General features: G+C 39.1%; 1 protein-coding gene and 1 long non-coding RNA gene across 6 annotated transcripts in view; both read left to right on the forward strand.

The window, feature by feature from the left end:
• STXBP4 (syntaxin binding protein 4) overlaps window positions 1–3,927 on the forward strand; it is a 159,838-nt gene extending 155,911 nt beyond the window's left edge. For 4 of the 5 annotated variants that reach the window (XM_025995966.2, XM_025995964.2, XM_072747503.1 and 1 more), the window contains one exon: window positions 1,739–2,242. In XM_025995966.2, coding sequence (XP_025851751.1) covers window positions 1,739–1,853 — 115 coding nt within the window. In that variant the 3' untranslated portion in view covers window positions 1,854–2,242. Of the gene's footprint in view, window positions 1–1,738 lie in introns of all 5 variants that reach the window. The other variant, XM_025995962.2, reaches the window with a different exon arrangement.
• Window positions 3,928–13,811: 9,884 nt separating this feature from the next.
• The window catches only part of LOC140597782 (uncharacterized), a 45,473-nt gene continuing 34,338 nt past the window's right edge, over window positions 13,812–24,946 (forward strand). Inside the window, exon 1 of the long non-coding RNA XR_011999710.1 lies at window positions 13,812–13,898. This is a non-coding gene — a long non-coding RNA (uncharacterized lncRNA). The remainder of the gene's footprint in view (window positions 13,899–24,946) is intronic.

Here is a 24,946-nt window from a genome sequence, read left to right on the forward strand (position 1 = left end):
ATCAACAGCCAATAAAGTAAGTGCATTTTTGTGATCATTCCCAGATCGTGCTCTGTGGGATACTAGTCCCATGGGTGCTAGCAGGGACATGTTAGTTTGAATAATACTGCATACTGCTGGAGAGTCCTAAACATGTTCATATAGTTAAGGTTTCAGGAAATCCTGCAGTAAAGAAACCCATTTAGCTCTGTTTAACCTAATGTTGTATCTCAAACCTATTTGACCATAGAATTATCTTCTTTACCTAAATGTTACTAAAAGCACATTAAATACACACTTTAGAAATGTTATTCTGTAATGTAGGAGAAACTTTTAGGTACCCCTCCCCCCATTTTATCTGATCCTCGTTAAGTGCCAGCCCTCGATCTAAGACATGATACTACTTCCAAGGTTGAGTTTGAATAGGAGGGGGGTGGGGTAGATGGATCTAGATGGATGAGGGCAGTGAAGTAAGCCAGTGGAAGAAAGGATATTGAGGAAGAAGAAATAAAGCATCCTAATTCTGGGAGCTGCCTGTCCAACAGTCAGTAGCTGGGCAGATAGTGGTGGATTTAGGAGATTCATTAGGCAAACGCTGAGCGTTGGACACTAGGTCTGAGAAACATCATCTACCAGGTACAGGCACACTTTGTGATGTTTCACCACTTCTTGAACATGTCCTGGACCTGTTGGACATCCTTCCTTACCTTTGCTTTTGTTCTTCCCTGAAATGCCTAGTCATTCATTCTGAGCACATCTGTTAGGCACCATAAATTCAGACAAAGAAACACAGTTCCTGCCCTTAAGGAGCTTCTTACTCAAAAGTCCTGAAAATAAACAGGCACATATATAGACTATCATAAGACAGAAGATCAGGAGCACAGATTGGAAGAATTTTGAGGGAGATTTGGTTCTTTAGAATTAGTATGAGTTAAGTAGATAAGCAAGATAGGAGGGAAGAAGACTATAGCAGAGAAGAAAGTATTGTTGAGGCAGGTTAAAAAAAAAAGGTATTTCATACTATGGAGTATGTGTTTGATCCAGAAGGCATGGGTTGACACTGAACTTTTAGCAGGTGAGCAACAGTGTATGATTTGTCATTTAGAAAGATCTCTTGGCTGAAACAGAGATTAAATTAGCAAAAAACCAGAACAGGCAGAGAGACAAGCTATTTCAGTGGCCCAGGCTATAGTGCTGGAAGAGGAGACAAAGTAAAAAAACCCACAGATTTTTCAGCAGGATAGTCCCAGGACTTGAGAACTGAATGTCAGGTAAGGAAAATCAAGGAGTCAAAGATAATACATACTCTTACATTCCTTTTTATCAAAGAAAGAAAGAAATGGGCTTTGTTGGGCAGCCCCGGTGGCGCAGCGGTTTAGCGCCGCCTGCAGTCCAGGGTGTGATCCTGGAGACCCAGGATCTAGTCCCACGTCTGGCTCCCAGCATGGAGCTTCTCCATGCTTCTCCCTCTGCCTGTGTCTGTCTCTCTCTCTCTCTCTCTCTCTCTCTGTCGCTCATAAATAAATAAAATCTTAAAAAAAAAAAGTAAAAACTAATTTAAAAAAAAAAAGAAATGGGCTTTGTTGAATCTTAAAACTTTCCAAGACTTTTTAAAACTGTTGGATCGAGTTCCAATTACTTCCTGTCACAAGGGGCTATAGTAGGGAGGAAGCAGTGTCCCCGGGATCAGGACTAGCATGGATGGGTAGAAGGACAGACAGTCTTTTAGATTATAATTGCATTCCTTGTTCTTCTCAAGTCACGTAACACAGACGACATCCTGGATCCATCCCGTGAGGAGTGCACTGAACCTGTCCTGCTCAGAGGAGAATGAAGAGGATTGTTCCAGAGAACTTACCGATCAGAAGAGTTGATGGTCTTCTGTAGGAAACTGAGCTCCATGGTCTTCTAATGTCTTATTCCACGTGGATGACTCCCAACAAATAGGAACAAAACACACTACTTATTGAGGTTCTGAAATAGAGACTCTGGATTTAGGCTATTTTTATAACACTTTTTTTTTTCTTGTGATGAGTATTTTTTACTTTTATTGAAGTATAATTGAAGTATAATGCGGTGTTACATTAGTTTCAGGCATGCAATATAGTGATTCAACAGTTCTATAACAATACTCAGTGTTCATCATGATGAAGGTACTCTTAATCCCCTTTATCTATTTTGTTCATCCCCCCCACCCACCTCCCCTCTGGCAACCACCATCTTGTTCTCTGTACTCAAGAGTCTGATTTTTTTGTCTCTTTTCCTCTTGCTTGTTTGGTTTGTTTCTTAAATTCCACATATGAGTGAGAACATACAGTATGGTAAAACTTTTTTTTTTTCGGTAAAACTTTTTGATGTAAGTGTATACACTTATAAGATCAATTGCCACTATAGTAGTTGTTTAAGAATAATCTAGTTGTGTTTTTTGAATCATATATAATTAGATTTTATAATATGTATATTTTTTCATATATAATTAGATTTGTAATTTTATATATAGTTCTTTATAGAGTATCACATACAGTGGTTTTTATAATTAAGACTTACTGGAAAATTATGTGAACACAGTGAAGCACTTCATTTATTTGATAAGCCACTAACTTTTTATATTAGTATCTTAGGAAAGTGATTTGAGCAAGCCTTTCAGGGTTTCTTAAAGATCACATTTGGATAACTATCTCATAGGCTACAGAATATAGTTTATATGTTCATGGGGCTCTCTAATTTACAAAATGCTTTTCAGACCCTGTTTTATTTAAACCATGCAACATGCCTGTGAGGCAGAACCAGTGGGTATTTTTATTCTTGTTTTCAGTTAGGGAAATAGTGGTTCAAAGAAATGAAGCACCTTATTCTGAAGCTGAGATTCACACCTGTCTTCTGATTCCACATCCAGCCCCCTTTCCATTGCACCCCGCTGTCCCTACAGAGGGAGATCGCAGCCCAACATGAAGGCCACCGTGGCTTTGTTGATACAGCTGAGCTCCACAGCTGTGCACTCCAGTGGCCTTGGAGATTCAGGAGACACCTCTTCAGTCAGGGCCCCCACACACACACAACCCCACTATTCTCCTCTAATCCCTGTGCCCTCACCCCAAACATTCACCAAGTCACCAGGGCATGGTTCTATGATGCCTTTTCAACAGGCTTCTTTGAGCAGCTCATGTTTTTATAAAGTAAAGGGAGTGGCCCACAATAGGGGGCTGCCCTGCTTAGGCTGCCCTTGCCAGAGGGAACATTTATGGGGAGCTGATGAAAAGAGGAGCATCTGGAATCTCCTCTGCTATCAAGACATCCGTGAACTCTCCTGCTGTGAGTTCAAGACTGGTCTCATGATTGCTGATATCACCCTCTAAACTGCTTACACTTTTCATCTTCTGCTATTTTGCTCTAAGGATGCCACTAGACAGTTCCTGGAAGAAATGAGCTGTTGACTTAGAGGGCTAAAGATTTTCTCTCAGCTTAATGATTTAAACCTGGGGCTGGGGGTTGGGGTAGAATAGAGAAGTCATTTTAAAAGTCCTAGGCATTAGTTAGATACCAACTGAATGATAAAAAGGTATTTATTCATATTCAATATTATGATATAATTAGGTAATAGGCTTAGGAAGAAAGTAAGAATCATTAATTAATCAGAATACCCTGCTCCCCAACCATCTCTGATAGGACCGAGAAGTTACTGTTTGTCACTCCCTTCATCCTCCTCACTCCCTCTCCACCTCTGAAAAACAAGTAGGAGAAAGGAACCCCAATCTTCAGGATTACATGACTCAGTGATTTTCAAACATCTTTGGGGGGAAAAAAAAGACTCATTTGTTAAATGAATTCTTAGAATCCCAATATATGGACTAGTTTTTGTTTTGTTTTGTTTTGTTTTACTATTGCTGCTCTGATTGAAACAAGAGAAGCCTGAAGCCCAATTAAAGCAGCGCCTTAAAAAAAAAAAAAGCAGCACCTAGCCCAGCTGTGCAAACCTATAACCATCTTAATAGATGAGTAAACTGAGATCCTAAGAGGTCACAGAGTATGTTAGTTGCCAGGTCAAGATGGGACCTAGATCCTAAAGTCTCCTAGTCTACTAAGTTTCATATGGCACGTAATATAGATGTATATTGTAAATACAGGTCTGTGTTGTGCTCACCCATTCACTCCTGAATATATATAGGATTTATAATTTACATCTTGAATGATAACATAAAGTCAAATCCAGGCTGATAGGCAGTCATTAGCCCCAAGAAAAGTTTCAGAATGGCTGAAGAAGATTCAAGCTTCTCCTGACAGCTATGTGAATATTAGCAAGCTTCAGGGAGACAAGTATTGAGAGAAGTCCCTGAGGGAGCTCTTTCCTTGTGTCCCCCAGAGGTGAGTGAGATTCTCAAACACCTGAAGTTTACTTTTATAAGTTAGTGTCTGTAATTGTGGAAGTACATACTTTTTGTTGTTGCTAAATTGACAGTATGAAATTTCCCTCCCTCTACTGGGAGTGTTTTTCTAATTTGTTTCTAAGTGAAGAAAACACAGAGGAGATATTAGAATCACTTGAAATCAAGGTCCTCAGGCATGCATTTTACTGACACCTCATATGTTAACTTTGCTCTTTTGTGCTACTTTCTTCCTTGCTTCCTCATGGAATACATCGTGGAAAAAGCCGATGAAAATTATAATGATATTCTTTGTTGAGGATTTTGTGCCATACATTGTGATGGGCAGTTTGCAGAGATTACTTTATTATCTTCTTAAAACAATCCCATGAGGTAGAAACTATAATCATTCCCACTTTGTAAAGAAGAAATTTAGGATTAGAGAGAGTTGCTAATCTTTGCCTAAGGGTCACAGAACACCTACATGTGAAGGTAGGGTTCAAGGCAGGTCTGGCCATAGCCTGTTCTCTTAATCTACTCTGCAGAGCTGCTTAGATCCATTGTGTGTGATACTAGGGGCACAGCTAGGGTCTGTGGGTCAGGTTTTCAAAGGGGCAGATTCCAGCTCAGTGCAATAAGGAACTTTCTGGAATTTAGAGCTCATCAGGAAAGAACTCCCCTGGAGGAAGTGAAAGCACTGTCCTGGGAAGTGTTCAATCTGAACTCCTTATTATGAGAATGGTATTGAGGAGGTTCAGGGTCTGAATTGGCACTAAGATTTCTTCCTCTTTATGCTTCTATGACCTCTCAAAGCCCCAAGAGACACTCAACGAAACATGGTGAGGACTCATTAAAAGTCCTTATCCAAAGCAAATAGAACCCCCAGATAATTTTTTTTTGGTGAGTTAACATTTATATAGCCAGTCTTTCTTTAATATAAATCAACCCTATTGATGTGATAAACTTCTCTGTTGACCCCACTGGCTCAGATTTTAGGATTAGAAAAATCTCAATGTTGTTATGTCCTTCCACCTCACTTCATGAAAGAGTGATTAGGGTTCGTCACCCTTACTCCTTTATTCTCAGGAGTACTTACTGAGTACCAACACTATGCCAAGCACTATGTGAGGTAATATAGCAAAGTAGGACAAAATAACCATTTCCTGGGTTTTCTTGTTCTTGGTTAAAAAGCGAAAAGTTTTTCAGGTGGACAGAGTTGGAACAGCTTCCCTTTAACTTTTGGATTTTAAAAATAATCTATTTCCATTGAAAAATCAAGTAGTATGGATTGTATACAGTAAAAAAAAAAAAGTTCATCTCACTTTTCAGACATAGTCCTCATAAATACCTTGATGAGTATGTTTACTCAAAGTTAATCGGTACTATTAAGCAGCTTGCTTTTGACATAATTTATTGTGGTCACTTTTTCATGTCAGTACATAGATGGTTGTATTTCAGATGTCTGAGTAAATATCACTACCCAGATAACTCATAGTTTCAGCAGCCATCAATCAGTCTGTTGATGAACAGTAAGTTGTCTTCTGTTAAAAACAATGTCACAGTGAATATTCTTACATTCATTAACTCCTCTTCTTCATATATACGCGCACTCTTGTGCCGGTAGGTCTATATAATGAGAATACATTCATGAAAACTAATTACTCTATCAAAATTTTGTTCGTTTTAATTCTGGTAGATATTCAGAAATTCTTCTCCATTAAAATAGGACCAATTTACATAGTGTGTGAGTTTGTGTTCTGTGTATTATAGGACTTTTTTTAGGGCAAAGACTGCCAATAAGTTTTCTGGTCATTTTTGCCCTTAGAAGAGTAATCCTCTTTTTATCACTAAAGACCTGAATTTTTTTTTCATCATTAGGTTTTAGTTGTCCCTTAGCAACAGAGAATGTCTCACTATATAAAGGGGAGCCTGGCAGTGACTAATTCACTATCTGTGGAACACATCATTACTCTCCTCTTTTTTTTTTTTTTTGACATTTCCTACTTTATATATAATGCTGGTGAGAATCCACTTTGTAAGTGAGCTAAGTTGGGTGAAAGCCCTTAGTAAAGTGCAAAACACAATGCAAACACATCTTTGAGCCTTGGTTTCCCCATCTGTATAAGGAGGAGGGCAATCCTCTGACTCTTCTCAAACCAGTTTAACTCAGCAACCATTTCCCTGAGCACCTGCCAAATGCCAGACCAGATGCAGGGTCTTAAAGTTACCACACCAAATAGTTCTGATTCCCAAAACAAGAAACTCATAATCTAAAGCCTCTTTCTTTCTTTTTTCCTCAAAACTCCTTTATTTTTCCTTAAAGGAGTAAAAAGTCAGAGATTTGTTTAGTAAGAACCCCTGAAGAGACGCCCTTTATCACTCTCTCAAATTCAAATAATTCCAAAATAATATTAACACCCCTTGATTTGAAATGAAAGAGAAACATACTGTGAGAAGGGGCTCTCCAATAATAAATGGTAAGCAGCTGTAAAAATACAGAATCAAATGATACCTCCATAAAGTGTTTGCAAAATTAGAAAATATTATCCTTTTTCTGAGGAGGGAATGGACATTTTCATTTTCTCTGCTAAAGTGAAATGCACCTTTTTCACGGGCCAAAAAACTTGAATCTTACCATCTACAGAACAGAAAGAACTGAACTACCATTAAAACAACTTACATACTCTATTGTACATAGCTTTTAAGGAGATGAACTTTAAACAGAATATGCCCATGGAAACTTAACTTGAGAAATAAAATACCCAAGATGTTTTAACCACAACTATCCACATGTGGTATTATTGTGCCTGCATGATGATTATGTAAATGTTACATGAAATACTGTGTGTGCTTTCTTCATATGACTTTATGTTTAACTAATACTACTTTCATTAATTTTTTTAAGTTTGAGTTTTACTTTCAGGGGTCGGGATAGTGTGAGTGAAAGTGCAATCAGATTAATAGCTCTCATTGCCCACTCCCCCCCAACCCCTACTCCCACATCACTAAATTATTCTCTGTTACTTCACTTTGTTTATTTCTTCTCCATTACTTATCAATTTTTAATGATCCGTTTGTTTATTGTCTTCCTTATTAACACTGAGAGGACGCTCCATGTAGGCAGGGATTTCTTTCCTTGTTCATACGATAGGAAGGATCTAGCACCATCAAGTAGGATTTCGCACAGTGGCTGTCGCATAGTAGGTGTACAATTCATATTTGCCAAATTGAATGTATAATGTACTCTCCATAACCAAGGCTTAGTCTCCAGTTTAACTCTTATGCATTTGTATTCATTTATATTCTTAAAAACTTAAGTGCTATTAGATGCCAGATACTTTGCTAACTACTAGAGATGCAGTGCAAAACAGACAGGATCCTAGCCCCCATGTGATTATATTTTCTACAAAGGAAGTTCAACTGAAATTAACCAAAGCTTTTCCCATTTATTTTCTTTCTCCCTCTTTTTTTATCACATATTTGAACTTTTAGGCCATTTAATGTTCTTGCCTCAAGAAAAGGGTGTGAGATTAGCACATGCTCTTTTGAGTTTCAAAAGTCTGGTTCCTTAGGGAACTGAAAGGAGTTGTGATTTAGATCAAAGTTTTGTGGGTGTACATGAGGAGGAAGAGTAAGGCTTTCCTACTCCTTTCTAGGAAATAATTCTCATGGGTGTGGGAGGGAAGAAAGATCACAAATTTTGGTGGAACTCAGAGAAAGGGCCTGGGCTCCACATCCTGGGCCACTTTCTGAGAGAAGCAAAACCCCAGTTATATTTGTTAGTTTTGAAAGCAGAGGAGAACCATTCCTAACTGTCCCTAGGATGGAAATGACTGCATTGTGTGTCTAGGCAGATGGAGCCTTGAACATCTTCACTGAGCTTCCTCTAGTCCAATGTAGTCCAGCATGGAAGATCAGATTGGTTTCTGTGAACCCAAAAGGTTCACAGGAGTAGCAGGAACCTGAGTGAGGATTTTTTCCATTCAATCCACATGGCCTCTCAGTGAAACCGAGTTCAGACAGTGCATCAAGCCATCCAGACTTAGAGTGCCTCGGCACTAGATAAACCTCCTGGAGTCTAGCAATGACCCCAAAGAACAGAGGGAACTGCAAGTTGGCTGACGTTAGTGTTGTTCAAAGTCATTAATTCCCTACTCCTGATGTTTCCTTCCTCATGGAGGAAACTCCTTTATAGTAAGAATCTTGGCCTTCCTCTGCCTCTGCCCTCTCAGGCAATGACTTCTACACTTGGAGAATCTGGAATAAAGAATAAGACAGGTACTACTTCTAGAACATTCTTAAATATATTCCCTTTCCTTTGTTCCATGCAAACACTGTCTATTTGGTTTTCAGCTCTTTGCCATTTACCTGGATAATAGCAATGTAGGCACTGTACCTTCTTGCTTCTCTAGCACACCTGTCCCCATCAACATGCCCACCCCATCACATTTCTGTCAAAATTATCTTTCTGAAGCACATATCCAATTCTTTTGGACCCTTGCTACAGTAGTTCCCTTAGCACCTGGCATTATCTGACCCTTTCCACCTTCTCTCCAGCCTCATTTCCTCATCAGATTCCTTACTATCTTTCAAGGTGCATTTTCTGTTCACCTCTTCCTTGAAAATCTTGGCACATGCTGCCTTCCCCATGCCCAGCACCAGTACTCTATGGATGCTACCTCTACATTTTTTCATATGCCTCTGGCCCCTCTTCCCACTTGGGAATGGTACACCAATGACTTCCACACCAAGAGAAGTTGCTGACCTGTCTGTCCAGATGTGCACTGTGTTACTACATTTATTTACTAATTTATTTTTATACCATATACCGGGTTGCTCTAGTCTTAAAGGCTTGAAATCTGATCCTACCTACTCTCTTGTGCTTTCTTTCTCCATGTGGTAATTGAAATCAGAGCTCTGGTTAAAGCCAATGAGTCTCTCTCACTACAGCTGTCCTGCTTACCACCAACAGGTAGAGGAGGTCAATCAGATATGATTGGGAGGAAAATGGGAAGACAAAAGACTGGCTCAAACTCTTATTTGTCTATTTGGTGCACTGGGGTGTTTTTATCTAGAACCCTGGAGGGGGAAATGTTAGCTAGGAGGAGTCACTCTCTAAAATCCCACTCCATCCTCCCTCTAGCTGCAAACCTTTTAATAAAGCCTTCATTACACTATATTTGCAATTAATTTGGGCAGCAAAAGGAGGCATGTATCTCTCCTACTAGGCTTTGAGCCTCGTAAATCAAAGTCCATGTTATTTTTTTATCCCTCCCACAAGACATGGTACAGTAATCAATAAATGATTACAGAATACATTTTTAAAGTAATTTATCGTTTTCAAAAACTCGTTTAGCTGTTTCCTGCTTCTAGCAGAGAAAGACAAAGTGAATGAAAAAATAAAATGAGGTAGGAGTTTAAGCCTGTCTACACTAGCTAGTTCTGCTAATGTTGGAACAATGTAATGGATTTTGCTGAAGAAGAAAGTGTATGTTGCCTCAATTTGGCCATAAAACTCTCAGTATAAATGCAGTGGAAGGATTGTAAAGCACATACTCATTGTTGATTTGCCCAAAGTTTTGAAAAAATACAACAGAATGATTTTGGCATGGAGGGGTAGAAAAAAACCTAAAAGCAAAATACAAGGTTAGTGCATTTCAAGGCAATAGCATTCAAACTTTTGTTCTTATAGGTTAATTAATCATGTTGCTGAAGAATTGATTTGGCACAAGGGAGCTATGTGTTGCCACAGTACTCTGAAAGTGCAGAAATTATCCCATCTATAACTAAGTCCCTCTGGAATTGCTTGACTGTTGCTGTTTCACAATGGAGAAATCCATCTTTAATCAGCAAAATACAGGAAGGGAAAACAGGAAAACAAAACAAATGGGGTGGATAAAGGACTCACCTTGGCTTATAGACAGTCCAGGTCAAATATTTATTTGAATGGAATATGGAATGATGTTGGTAGGCAGATCCTATTTCTCTATACTGAGCAGTTTTACCATTCAGGGAAGTAATCAATACATTTAATCTAATGCCAGCTGTTTTATTTTTGTGTGGGGAATCACATGAGTTATATATAGTTTTGTGATCCCTACAAAAATAAATAAAATTAAAAACTGGCAGCAAACCAAATGCATGAATTACTTCTCTCAATGGTAAAAGTGCTGTGCTCCATTTAAGAAAAATCTGAAAGAAATGTGTGTGTATATAAGTGTGTGTGTACATACCTCATGTGCATATATGTACCACATGTATACACATATACACACTTTGGAAGAACATGAAATATTTAGTAGACTAAAGTTGCAAAACTTCAAGAATATGAACCAACTGGTGGTCCTCACTCACCAATGGATCTCCTACTGTGAATCAAAGAAGATGAGAAGTCTGTGAAATAATCTGTTTTCTCAAAATTGTCAAGATTGTTCATTGATTATATTCCTTCTGTTTCAAGTAGCATATTCTTGACTATTATTTCATCAAACTTAAGTCTCTATCCATCATAAGACTTGCCATTATTTTATGTATCACTAAGAATGAAAAAAAAGAGGCATTAAAATATGACATAGTATTTGCTAGTAGAATAGAATTTTTGTTCTATGTCCCCTTTAAGTAAATCTAAGAGCTGTTTGAACATAGATTTTTATCATGTATATATAGAAAGGAAAATTAAACACAAATAAATTGTGATATTTCTAAAACTTCTGGATATTCAGAATGGAACTCTTCTGAATCTCCTTTTTGAATCACAGTTGTTATCCACATGTTTTCACAATAACATCCTTTCTATGATCAAAATGAAGCATTTCCTAAAGGAATAGTCCACTCCTGTCTTTAGGATTTTCTCCCTAGTCTTTGACATCTATTCTGCAGTTTTGATGCTGGCACTTTTTATCTCTTCAAAAGGATTCAGTACAAGATTTTTTGACAGCAATCAAGATGCACATTCCTTCCTTAAATAGTCCTTAAATGCTCTATTCACTGAAAAGTGAAGGTGTAATGGTTCATTCATGCCATAGGAGAAACAACCAAGCCTATGCATGCATGGGCAAAGATGACTGTATCGTTATGATTGCCTGGCCAACAGAACATATCTTGTAAGATGTTCAGTTCCCCTGAGATGAGGAAGTCTGTGAATTAGGAAGAAGAAACAGTAGGGAAATAGAGAAATAAGATGAACATAAAAGGAGGGGGGAAACCCCCACAAGTGTGTGATGTCTAGCAAAACCCACTATAGGGATTTGGAGGGCATGTAAATTCAGCCCCACAGGTGATTCTGGAGAAAGTGTAAATCCTATCTCAGTTGTGCAAGTCAGAGGCCAGGGAGTGCGCAGTATTTATCTCCCTGTACCATCTGTCATTGGTTTAGCATGGGAGGCGTAGGAGGGAGATGTACATTACCAGGCACTTCTAGTTCTGTATAGAAATATAGTTTCCTACAGCCCTCCAACAAAGAGATGCAGGTGCTGGGTATCAGAAGTGAAAGCCCACAGGCTAATGTTCACAAGAATGGTAGAGGAGGGGGATCCCTGGGTGGCGCAGCAGTTTAGCACCTGCCTTTGGCCCAGGGCGCGATCCTGGAGACCCGGGATCAAATCCCAAGTCGGGCTCCCGGTGCATGGAGCCTGCTTCTCCCTCTGCCTGTGTCTCTGCCTCTCTCTCTCTCTCTCTCTCTCTCTCTCTCTCTCTCTTTCTCTCTCTCTGTGTGTGTGTGACTATCATAAATAAATAAAAATTAAAACAAAAAAAGAATGGTAGAGGAGGAAAAAAGTGGTAGAGGGATCTGGGGTACAAAAAAGTGTGTTATACATCCTAGTTTCAAAGACATTTAAATGAAAAATGGGTGTCTTAGAATCAATGAAATAGAGTGTTAAATTTCTTTGTTCCTGGATCATCCCAACCCTAAAATTGAGTTAAAGATGAAATGCCTTAACAAATTAAAACAAAATGTCCTTTTGGAAAAATTATTTAATTCAATCAGAATGATTTTAAAAGCTATTCCTAAAAATGCTAACAGAAAATACTTGAAGGAGATCAAATGATTTGTACCCCCACATTGACAAGAGTCAAATGTAAATGATCCAGGGCACATAATTCTGTATTATTTACTCTGTGAAGTGAATCTTTAAGGCTTTAGTGGACAATCCAAACTCCCTCAATAGTCTTTTCCAGTGTTTTCTTTCCTGCCAATTTCAAGGAGATTGGAAACAAACTCCCCATCCTGTGATATAAGGCTTCCTTAGAATTATTGATCACTTACTTGAGAACTTACCTAAGATACTACTTTTTTTAAGAAAGTATTTTAAAAACACAATAATATTCTATGTTAGGATACATGACATTAAATATTCTCAAGTATTCTCAGGGCATATAAATCACTACAAACTTCCTGGAAAGCATTCTTGGAATATCTGTTGAGAGCCTTAAAAATATTCATATATTTTGACCCTGTAGTTCTACTATGAATTTATCCTTAAAATTGATCGCAATTTTTGACCAAAAAAAAATATCTTACATTGAAAGTTTTCCTGAAGCATTATTTAAAATGATAATAAATACTTTTATGCCTCAAAGTAGGAGAATGTCTAAACAAAATATGGTATCTAACATGATGGAAAATGTTTAATAATATTTAATGACTCAGGAAAAGTATCCCAATATAACAGTAAATGAAAACAAAATAAAATAGAATTCTGTATACAGTATGATACCAACAGTATTTTATATATAAATACTATAAGAACCTTAGGAAAATGTTAGATGACATTATTAGTGATAATTATTTTATTCATTATATTTTTCTGCACATCAAAGATTTTCTACAGTACACGTCTCTTATAAGAAAAAATTAATGTTAGTAATATTATGTATGTGGGGAAAAAAGTATATCTGATTTGATTATATTTATTTTCCCTTATATTTTCTAGGAGAATTTTCCTTTAAAACTCTGTATACAGTCTAGTGAAAATTTGTCATGTTATGGGGCTGGAAGAATGAATATTTGGTCTATGGTATGAATGAGACCTGACCTGTATTCTTCATAATTATATTGATTATTGTGGAAACAACAACAAAAACAATTGTATACAGGGAGAACACCAGCTGGAAATTGGTGGTGTTATATGACCAAGTTATATGTGTATTATATGACCACAAGCCAAGAATCTACCTGAAGCTAGGAGAGAGGCCTGGAATAGAACCTTTTCTGGTGCCTTCAGAAGGAGTCTGGCTCTGCCAACACCACAATCCCTTGCCTCTAGCCAACAGCACTGTGAGATAGTAAGTTTCTGTTGTTTAAGCCACCAGTTTGTGGTACTTGTGGTACTTTGTTCCAGCAGTCCTAGCAAATGAATATACCCACCCTCCACCCCCCGCCACAGATCCAGAATTGACCCCTTTAAATTAGAAAAACAGTCATAATCACAGTATTAACTACCTTGAGTGACTGCTGGTCATTTTTTGTAGATGTGAGTTCTTGTCCTATGAAGATCAGAAGTCACGTCTCTTGGAGGCATACCTGACTCTTCTCTCATGGAATGAGCTCATTAGACTGTGAGTACAAATGAGCAAATGCCCAGCCCTGATATATCAAGAGGCTCACAGTTGCACATTAGACTCACTCAGGGAGATTTTTAAAATTACAAAGCCTAGCCTAACCCCACACCCATTATATCTGGATCTCTGGGAGTAGGATCCAGGTACCTGTCTGTTAAAGATCTCCTGGTGATTCTACAATATAACAATGTTGAAAATCATTTCCCTGGCCTGTCATGGGATCCAGGTAACTAAAACCTCCCAGGTAACAGGCTGCCAAAAACAAAAGTTACATTCTTGGGTGCATATATTTTGATAGTTACAAAATTGAAACTGCAACCTCAGCAATGCTTACAATCAGGCACACATACACATATCTTCCAACTGCATGATCTCCTTTAGTAACACCTCCCCTTTTTGCACATTTTAAGACTGCTCCTAAATCCCATAGTTTTTGTTGTGGTGGTGGTGGTTAGTAATAATGTCACCAAACTCACTCACACTTACATAGATGTTACGATTTAAAGTTAGCATCTCGCAATACCTAGTAAAGTAGTCAGGGTAAACATTCTTTCTATTTCATATATGAAAAAAAGGAGGCTCAGATAAGTTATATGACTTTCCCAAGTCATGTTAGGGTTACCAACTAGTCCTGATTTACCCTGGGACTTTCCTGGTTTTAAAACTAGAGGTCCCACAAACTGGGAACCCCTCCTCAGTCCTGGGCAAGCCAGGGTGGTCGGTGAACCTGTACTAGTGACAAGAAGCTGAAATGAGTCCCCCACTCTGAAGGACTATAGAGCTTCTGTAAGCCAATCCCTCCTTTCATGGAGGAAAGAAAATCTTGGGTAAGTGTCCAGAACCCCAGCTAGAACTGCTTCCACTGTTAGATGTTGAGGGGCACCCAGGGCACAAAGAAAAAAAAGTGACTGTCTCCTCTCCCAGCTATGTGCATGGTCCATTCCCTAGGACTGGAAATTCCTATACCACAAAGCAGAAAGTTGTGTCAGCCAATAAGTTTTATTTCAGTTTTTCCTTTTGTTATTAGGTTGTAATAGTTTGGGTTTATTTAATATTTTAAAAATAATCATACAGGGAATTGACTTTCTTGGGGGGCTATACAGTTCTATGAATTTTTAACACACATGTAGATAGATTTGAGCAACACCATAATGAAGGTATAGAAGTTTTATCACTGCACAAACTCCCTCCTGCCATCCTCTCTTAGACACATTGAATATTCTGGCAATCATGGCTCCATTCTCCATAACCACAGTTTTGTCTTTTTGAGGATATGTGAATAGTCATCCAGTGTATAACATTCTGAGACTGGTTTCTCTCACTCAGCCTTTGAGAGTCATCCAGTCTGTGACATATACCAGTAGTTTGGTCATGTTCACTACCCACGAGCATTCCACTGTATGGAAGTACCACAGTTTGTTTATCTCTCCACGCATTGACAGACATTTGGTTTGCTTCTAAGTTTGGGTTATCTCAAATAGAGCTGCTATAAACATTCATATATTGGTGTTTGTTTTTCAATTATGGTTTAAAAAAAAAAACATGATCTAAAATTTGTGTCTTGGTTTTTGTGTAAACATAAGTATCTACTTCTCTAGAGGTACCTGGAAGCAGCATTGCTTCACCATGTGATGTAATAGTTTTCTATTGCTGCCATAACAAATCACTACAAATGTAATGGCTTAAACAGTACCAATGCATTATTATCTCACAGTTTTATAGGTCAGAAGCCCAGCATGGGTCTTAGCAGGCTAAATCCAAGCTATTAGCAGAGCTGCATTCCTTTCTGGAAGCTCTAGAAAAGAACCCCTTGGGGATGCCTGGGTGGCTCAGTCAGTTAAGCATCCAACTCTTAATTTCAATGCAGGTAATGATCTCAGGGTCATGGAATCAAGCCACATGTTAGGCTCCCTACTCCATGAGGAGTTCCCCTTGAAGCCCCTTTTCTCCACCTCCAAAACCAGCAAGAGCCTGTTGTGTCCTATTTATATCACACCTCTCTCTGACCCAGCAAGAAATTCTATGCTTTCAGGGACTCATGTGATTAGACTGAGTTTACCCAGATATTCTCGGATAACATCATCATTTCAAAGTCCTGACCCTAATCACATTGCAAATTGCAAATCCTTTTTTGCCTTTGAAAGTAGTGCTGTCACAGGATCTGTGAATTAGGGCATGAGCACCTTTGGGGGGACATTTTCATGTCTACCCATCTTTTCAAGAAACTTCCAAGCTAAAAAAAAAAAGAAAGAAAGAAAGAAAGAAAGAAACTTCCAAGCTATTTCCTAAGTTGGCTGTACCATTTTACATTCCCATGTGCTATGTGAGGGTTCCAGTTGCGCCATGTCCTTCTTGAACTTGGTGTTGTGATTATTTTATTTTAGCCCTTCTCATGGATATGTAGTAGTGTCTGAACATGGTTTAAATTCGCATGCCCCTCATGGCGAATAATGTTGAACACTATTTCATGTGCTTATCTTTCATCTGTATATCCTCTTTGATGAGATGTCTGTTGAAGTCTTTTGCCCATTTTAAAAACTGGGTTGTTTATTCTCTTGCTACTGAGTTTTGAGAGTTCTTTATACATTCTAGAGGCAAGTCCTTTGTCAGATAGGTGATTTTCAAATATTTTCTTGTCTAAGTCCAGTTTTACTACATTTCATCTAGGTAACAGTTGTACACATACAGTTTTCCTGCACCTCAGGTTCTGCTAAGGTTGGCCTAGACTACAGAGTGATTCAGTTTTGGATTCTAAGCCAAGGTATGTCAGATCTGAAAATGGCTCTGCTTTCTCCTACTTATAGTAGATCCCAGATATCCCGAAATCACAGTTCAGTCCATTCGTACATTCTTAGAGAATACAACTTCTGCTCTATTAAAAAGAAATTGTGAGATCACAGGATCTTAAAGGAAAACCTGATGCTTAAACCCATGGCATCTACAACTTACTTCACACTAGTGTCCCTACCATCTAAACAACATTGTGTGATTGTGGATGTAGCCTTTACAAGAGAACCTTTACCTAAGTCAAATGACAAGAAGTGACACTGAATTTTGGGAGCACCACAGAGCCATTCCTAACAGAGGGCAGAGATCTCCCATATCACTGAGCTGTATAGATATACAGACACCAAATCTGCTTTAAACAATATGACTTCTGAGATTTAAAGACGCCTACTGATACTCATAGAGGAAATGCTGAAAGTTTGGCAGAGACAGAAAATTTTATTGCAAGCCTTCTGGAAATTCCTGTCTATGTCTGTATAATAAGGCAGCAATTTGAAGCTGTCTTGAGAGTTACCTCCAAAAATCTAAAATGGCCAGAAACCATCCCAGAGAATTTGAAAATCATAATCTTACCTGTACCGAGTAGAATTCTTTATCAGAAACCTGACAGAACATAGAAGCCACCACAGATGGTCCAACTGAAGGCACTACTTATAGATATTTGGTGAGGATTCAGAAAACAAGCAAGTGATGATGAAGCGCCCAGAAACCAGCAACAGCTAGAAGCCATTTCCATCTTTAGGGCTGAGGGATAAGGGAAGACAAAATGTTGCCAGAGACCCCTGAGAACTGGACTGTGGAGAAGGCTGTAGGGGTACAGGGATGCAGCTACTATCAGAACATCATATCACAGCAAGAAAGGGCAGAAAGGAAGAGGCTGTGTCCTGACCCTGCTCTCCTCCCATACTCCCTTCTGCTGGGGATGCTTCCCATTGCTGGAAGGAAGCCAGCCCAAAACACCCAGCAAATGATGCCCAGGGAGGCATCCAACTAGGCTCCTCTTCTTCCTGGGGCTGAGGGAGCAAATGGAGGATAACCAGCATAAGGAGTAATCTAGAGATTCCTGATTTTTGTGCAAGAGGAGATCTGCTAACTGAAAAATATCATCAGAATGAATAAACAAACTATTCATTCCATGATGGAAAATTCTTGCCTGCCTGCCTGCCCTCTAGGGGCACAGGTGCTGCCCATCGATGGGATGTGCACAGTCCACATTCTCACAGAGCTTACAGCCCAGCAGGAGAGGCAGACGAATAGATCCAGCAGAGGGGAGGAAGAGGGTGTGACAGATACACATAGTGGAGGCATCTAACACAGGTAAGAGAGATCAGGACCGGTTTCTGGGAGGGAGTTATGTCTACAAGGAGATTTCAATAATTTGCAAGTATTAGGCAGGTATGTGGGAGAATGGGAAGGTAAGGCAGCTTTCCAAGTAATGGCAGGGAGATGAGAAGAGAGTGTGATATAGTGGGGTCCAATATAGCCAGAGCATAGTTTGGGGGGTAGACAACAGGGTAGGGGCAATGGGAAGGTTTTAAAATAAGTCTAAAGAAGTGAGCATGGCCAATCTCAAAAGACCTTAGAAGCATGTCAAGAAGTTTGGACATTATCCTAAAGATAAGGATGAGGAATGGAAAGATTACATGCGAGATAACAACATCATCAGATTGTTTTAAGGCTCCCAAGGTGTGAAGGACAGATGGGCAAGGAATAAGAATGGAGGGAGCTTTCACAGACTGGCCCCCCTTCTCCGGCTGAGACCCTGGTCAACTGGCTCAAAATCTCTGAGCTTCGGTTCCCTCACCCCTAACGACAAAGAAATAGCCGAACCTGCCCAGCCTACCTCACTGGATTGTGGCAAGCCATGGAATGGACATGAACAGGCTCTGGCAGCTAGAAAGCGCTGTTATAATCCCCAGCAACATTACGATGAAAAGAAAATGTGGCTGATATTGTTATATTTTCCAAGGAAATCTGCACAGTCCTCTGACCTGTTTCCCAAACACCGGAGAGGAAATTGAGAGTGAAGCACCACCGGAGCCAGCACCCTGCAAAGAGCGTGCGCATTCCACGGATTTCGAAATGGAGATCCTGTCCTCCTGGCTGTGTGGTACATGATCCCTGTCCAATAAATATGAATTGATGAATGGCTGAGTGGGGCTTTGTTTTGTTTTGTTTTCATTTTTGCAAACCCTCTTATGACTGCAGAGGGAAATCTAAATTAATGCCATATGCCTGTAAAAATCCCTCTGACATCTTTTATTGTAATGGAAGATGACAATGGTTATCAGAGCAGAAGGAACATGCTTGAGTGAAAGTAAATACCAAACACCTTTTGGGAAACAAAGCACCTCCTGGTGACCTTTGCAGCTGTTCAGCTTCCTAAAGTACAGCAGCCTGGAGTTGTCTAATGACAATCTAACCAGGGTTTTCCCTTGTTTCCAGGAGTGTGCCTTCTCCCTCTCCCTGGGCTGTGCAGAATTTTAAATGTCACAGTAATCACATCTTTCCCCAGGATAACATGAAATATCATTGGAGCTTAATGGAGATGAACAAATGATCAAATTCAGATGTTACTGATATATTACATTGGAGGAATTACATCTATTTCACGAGCTGCAAATCCTCTGAATTTTGTAACACAGTAAAAATGAAATAGCAAAAGCTGCTATTTCTGAATCCCTACCGTGCCTTCTACCCTGTTCCAAATAATTCACACCTATCACCTCATTGAATCCCCCTGACAGTCTTTCAAGGTGTCATTATTCCCATTTAACACAGATAAATTCACTGACCACCCCCCCTCAGGCTATATGGCCTTGTTGAAGTTACTTAGCTGCTGTAAGCCTCATCTGCAGAACAGAAATAACCAGACCAAATTTATAAGATTGCGGAGGATCGTATTGAATAGGATGTTATGTGCAGCATGTTAGTGCAGCGCCTACTATGCAGTCATCACTCACTGTATTTAGGCTTCTCCAGAAAAACAAATCAATAGGAGATACATATATCACATATCTGCATATATATGATTAATTATAAGGAATTGGCTCAAGCAATCATGGAGGCTGAGAAGTCCCACCATCTGCAAGCTGAAGACTCCGGAGAGCTGGATATGTAGTTCCAGTCTGAGTCCAAACACCTGAGAACCAGGAGAGCCAGGTTCAGTCTGAGTGTAAGAGGAAGCCAGTGAAGCCAATGTCCTGGCTAGAAAACAGGTAAAGGGAAAGAATTCTTTCTTACTCAGCCGTTTATTCTATCCAAGTCTTCAATAGATTGAATGGGACCCACCCACATTTGCTGAGGGCAGTCTACCAACTCAAATTTAATATCCAGAAATGCCCCCCCACAGACACACCCAGAAATAATGTTTAACCAAATAGCTGAGCACTCTATGGTCCAGTCAAGTTGACACATAAAATTATCTGTAGCACTTACTAAATGGTGTTTTGTTAGCAATATTGTTATTGCTGTGAACTTGGCATTCTATGTCTGTCTAGCCACTGTATCACATTGCCTCAAAACCAGCGACAGTCATTAGCATAATGATAATGAAATCCCCATGTAATTTTTTTCTTCCCTCCAAAAATTGTCCAATATCTTGCACACTTAATTCATGCCAAGGGTTCTAACCGATGAGATTATTTTCCCTAAAACTCTTGGGAAAAGATAGGAATGCATGTTAGTAATTCAGAAATAGGACAATGCCACATATTGATCCCTAGAGCACTAAAAGAAGGTTGGGGGGTGGCTAATTAACAGTGTCTTGCCAGCTCTCTAGGCTAGGGCTGTGAGTGTAGGTAACCAAGCAGGGAAAAACTTAGACCCTGAATTAAAGGCACATCCTCAGGCTGAAGCATCTTTTCGGAGTCTCCCATATCACACTAAATAAAAAGAATAACAAGTTTACCTCTGAAAGCAAAAAGATATCTATATAGATGTCTCTCCATTCAAAATGTCCCATGGCACTTTCCTGGACCCAAACCTGTATTTCCTTTACTAAGATGCCTGCTTTCTCTCTCTCTCTTTTTTTAAGATTTTATTTATTTATTAATGAGAGATAGAAAGAGAGAGGCAGAGACACAGGCAGAGGAAGAAGCAGGCTCCATGCAGGAAGCCCGTCGTGGGACTCGATCCCGGGTCTCCAGGATCAGGCCCTGGGCTGAAGGTGGCGCTAAACCGCTGAGCCCCTCAGGCTGCCCAGATGCCTACTTTCTACCCCCGACCTCCATGGCTGATGATTAGAATGCAGCCCTGCCACATGCTAAAATTGTTACATTGAGCCACATATCTCTGAGCTTCAGGTGCTCCCTCCACTGGGCGTAGAACCAAGTCCACAGAGCCCTTAGAAAAGTTAAGGAAAGTTTTTTTCTTTTTTTTTTTTTAATTGTATTTATTTGAGAAAGAGGGAGAAATAGAGAGCAGGAGCTGGGGGGAGGGAGAGAAGAAGAGGGAGAAGCAGACTCCCCATGGAGCAGGGAGCCCAACACAGGGCTGCTTCCCAGTACCCTGGGATCATGACCTGAGCCCAAGGCAGACACTTCACCAACTGAGGCACTCCAGGAAAGTTCTTAGCTTTGTGTCTGGCACTTAATAAGGCCTCCATAAATGTGGGCTTCCTTTTCACCTTTCATCTCCCACCTCAAAAAGTAATCTTTCCTTAAATTACTATTGTTCTTAGTTGGCTGAGAAATGGCATTCATTCTTTTCTGTATAAGGAGACAGCTAGAGCTGAAGCAACCATCAAGCCTACTGGTTATCAAACTCTACCAATCTTCCTTAGGGGTTGTAAAGTAAGGAAGAGATGTCCAGATGTGAGATTTCTTTTTTTTTTTTTTCAGGTGAGATTTCTACCCCTGCCCACTCCTCCACTTCAACTAGATTTCATTTTGTTCACTTGATGTATGAATGCTTCAATTTAGAATTTCATTTTAACAAGAATTCCTCAGACGATGATTACAAACCATGATCTAATACAATGCCATTTTAGAGATGAAGAAACGGAGTCTCCAAGTGTAAGGTAACCAATCCTACAACCATTGGAGACAGAGCACAGGTCCCCTAGATTATGGTGCTTTCGGTCATTTCAAGCTGTAACACATCACTATGACTGGGGTGGGAACTGTAATGTGATATGAGAGGAAAGCCTCTATCATCCCAGGGAAACACAGAGTTGGCCCGCATTTACAATGAGAGGAGTTTCCCACAAAGAGATGTCAACCAGGAAAATAGTTCTTCTTGTAACCCAAAAGTCATGATGGTTACATAAGCTGCACCATACAGCCAATGGAAGTCCAAACCCCTCTTCTGGGTTTCTTTCTATTCCAAACCTTCATCCTACCTCATGTCAACTGACACAAAATAATCCATATTTTTCTTTCTGCTATAAAAGTTGAGTTTATTTTATTTTACTGAAGATTGAAGGATGGTGTTGATATGTAGGGGGCAGGGGTGCAGGTGTCACACAACTAAGCTCATACCTCTATCACACTGGCATCTCTTTCTTAACCTTTCCCCTTATTTCTCCTCACCCCCTCCATCATTGTTGCCACATAGAACTCCAAATTCTCCCATTTTGTAGAGCTATTCCATTTTTCTTCCCTTGAATATCCAATCTATCCAGGTGCTCAATAGATTTGAAAAAGTCTTCATTACTATCAATAACCACCCATCTTAAAATATAGTTATGGTTATGGATAGAAAAAAATGTTTAAAAAAGCCTGAAAATGAATTGTATTCTATTATAGGAAAAACAGAGGCATCTGTGAAAAAATGAGAAATTAGTGCAGTGGTCTTAAATATTTCCTTAAATTTTACTGCCCTTTGAAGTGCTGTCATAATCCTTGCCACTGTCTTGCCCAGTCCCTGGATGTTAGATTCACCTTAAACCTCACAGAACAGGCTTGGGACCTAATTCTTCTCCTTGGTTCTCTTACACAGCACAGAGAGGGGGGCAATTTCACATTAAGGTAATTAAATAGCTACTGAAATGGTGGACTAAGTAGTCCACCCAACACTCTTAAAGAGAACAACTAGAAAATCTAGATATTTTATTTAATCTGCTCTAAGTCACTGAAGAGCTAAAAAAAATAAAATAATAATTTTTAAGAAGCAATGAGAAATTATGAGACATTTGAAAAAAGATTGACACCAAGAGAGGTAAATTCAAAAATTGGACCTCTTTACTCTTTTTTTCTTTTTTTGACCTCTTTACTCTTAAAGTATCTGCTTATTCCAGAAGGGTTTGGTAGAGTCCAAGTTACTGAACAGAAATTTTAACAGATTGATTTGAGTTAGAGAAACCAGAATTAGACTCCAGAGTCACCAAAGAAGCACTGATAAACTTTGGAAACCCTAAAAGCTCAACATCCTCTGAGTAAGGGTAAAATGGAAGATTAACCCTTTAAGAATTTGAAGCCAAAATTCAAGTCATTTCAGTCCGTGAAATTGAACTAACATGACTGCAGATTTCTAGTGCCTCTGGGATATCTTCCATAAGGAAACATAAATCCTCTTTGGAAAAAGAAAACATTGTCATAAGCCTTTTTCCCCTAATTTTCATCATACAATGCCAGGACATAATAAAAAAGAACAAAGTACTACGAGAAGACAAGGAAAAACACACAAGAACCAGAGAAAACAGAAAAAGATCCAGGTAGTTCTAGATAATAAAATTATTAGTCAGGACACCTCGGTGGCTCAGCAGTTGAGTGTCTGCCTTCGGCCCAGGGCATGACCCTGGGGTCCCCAGAATTGAGTCTCACAATGAGCTCCCTGTAGGGAGCCTGCTTCTCTCTCTCTCTGCCTGTGTCCCTGCCTCTCTCTCTCTCTGTGCCTCTAATGAATAAATAAATAAAATCTTTAAAAAAAAATAAAATTATTAGTCATAGACTTTAGAATAATAATGCTTATAAAAGGGATAAAAGACAAGATTCTGAGTTTTGGTGGATAATTGGAATCTACAAAAAAATAATCAAATGGAAATTTAGAACTAAAAAAAAAAAATACACGGTAACCAAAAGTAAGAACTCCATGTGTTTAACAGTTGCATTAGACACAATGTAAAACAAGAAGATAGAAGGAAATATCCAGAATTATTCAAGAAGGAACAAACGCATAAAAATATAGGAGATTTAAGGACATTTGAAATACATTGAAGGGGTGCTTTGGGTGGCAGTGTTGGTTAAGCATCTGCCTCTTAGTTTCAGCTCTGGTCGTGATCTCAGGGTCATGAGATAGACCCACACATCTCAGCATGGAGTCTGCTTGAGTTTTTCTCTCCCTTTCCCTCTGCTCCTCCCCCTCGGGCTCTCTCTCTCTCTCTCTCTCAGATAAATAAATAAATCTTTTAAAAAAATACATTGTAAAGGGCTAACATATGTGTCATGAGTCTCAGAGGGAGAATATAGAAAGAATGAGAAAGAAGAAATATTTGAATGGGGCATTTGGGTGGCTCAGTCAGTTAAGTGTCTGCCTTCAGCTCTGGTCATGATCCTAGGATCCTGGGAGGAAGCCCTACTTCGGGCTCCTTGCTCAGCAGAGGACGTGCTTCTCCTTCTCCCTCTGCTTGCTGCTCCCCGTGCTTGTGCTCTCTGTGTGTGTGTGTGTCAAATAAATAAATAATCTTTTTTTAAAAAGAGAAATTTGAAGATATGTTGGTTGATTTTTTTAAAAAACTAACAAAAGGCATTAAGTCATAAATTCAAGAATTCTTATAAATCCCATGCAGGACAAAGAAATCCACACTTAGACATATCATAGCAAAACTGCTGATAACCAAAGACAAAAAAAAAAAAGATTAAAAAGCAGATAGGAGAAAAAGAGAGACATATTACTGTCTCAATAGGAATAATGAAAGACAGAAGACAATAGAATTATTTTTGCAAATATCTTGCCACTTTAGAATACCTAGCAATAATAGCCTTTTAGAATAAAAGTGAAATGAAAATTTTTCAGAGAATAATAGAATTCAGCAGATCCATAGCAAATGAAGTTTTTTAGGAGGAAAAAAATTATCCCAGATGGAAGCTTAGAGATGAAGGGAGGAATACAGATCAATTAAAAGAGTAAATATATGGTTACAATTCAGTGGATATTGGCTGCATTAAGCAATAATAATTATGTCTGGTAATTTAAAATATCTGTAAACTTTACTGATATGCAACAACAATAGTATATGAATTAAAAGGTAGAGTTCAAATATTCTGAGGTCCTTGCACTGTACAGAAAGAGTGTAAAAAATATTAAGTAACACTAAC

The sequence above is a fragment of the Vulpes vulpes genome, chromosome 2 (genome assembly GCF_048418805.1).
Source record: "Vulpes vulpes isolate BD-2025 chromosome 2, VulVul3, whole genome shotgun sequence".
NCBI classification, from domain to species: Eukaryota; Metazoa; Chordata; class Mammalia; order Carnivora; family Canidae; genus Vulpes; species Vulpes vulpes.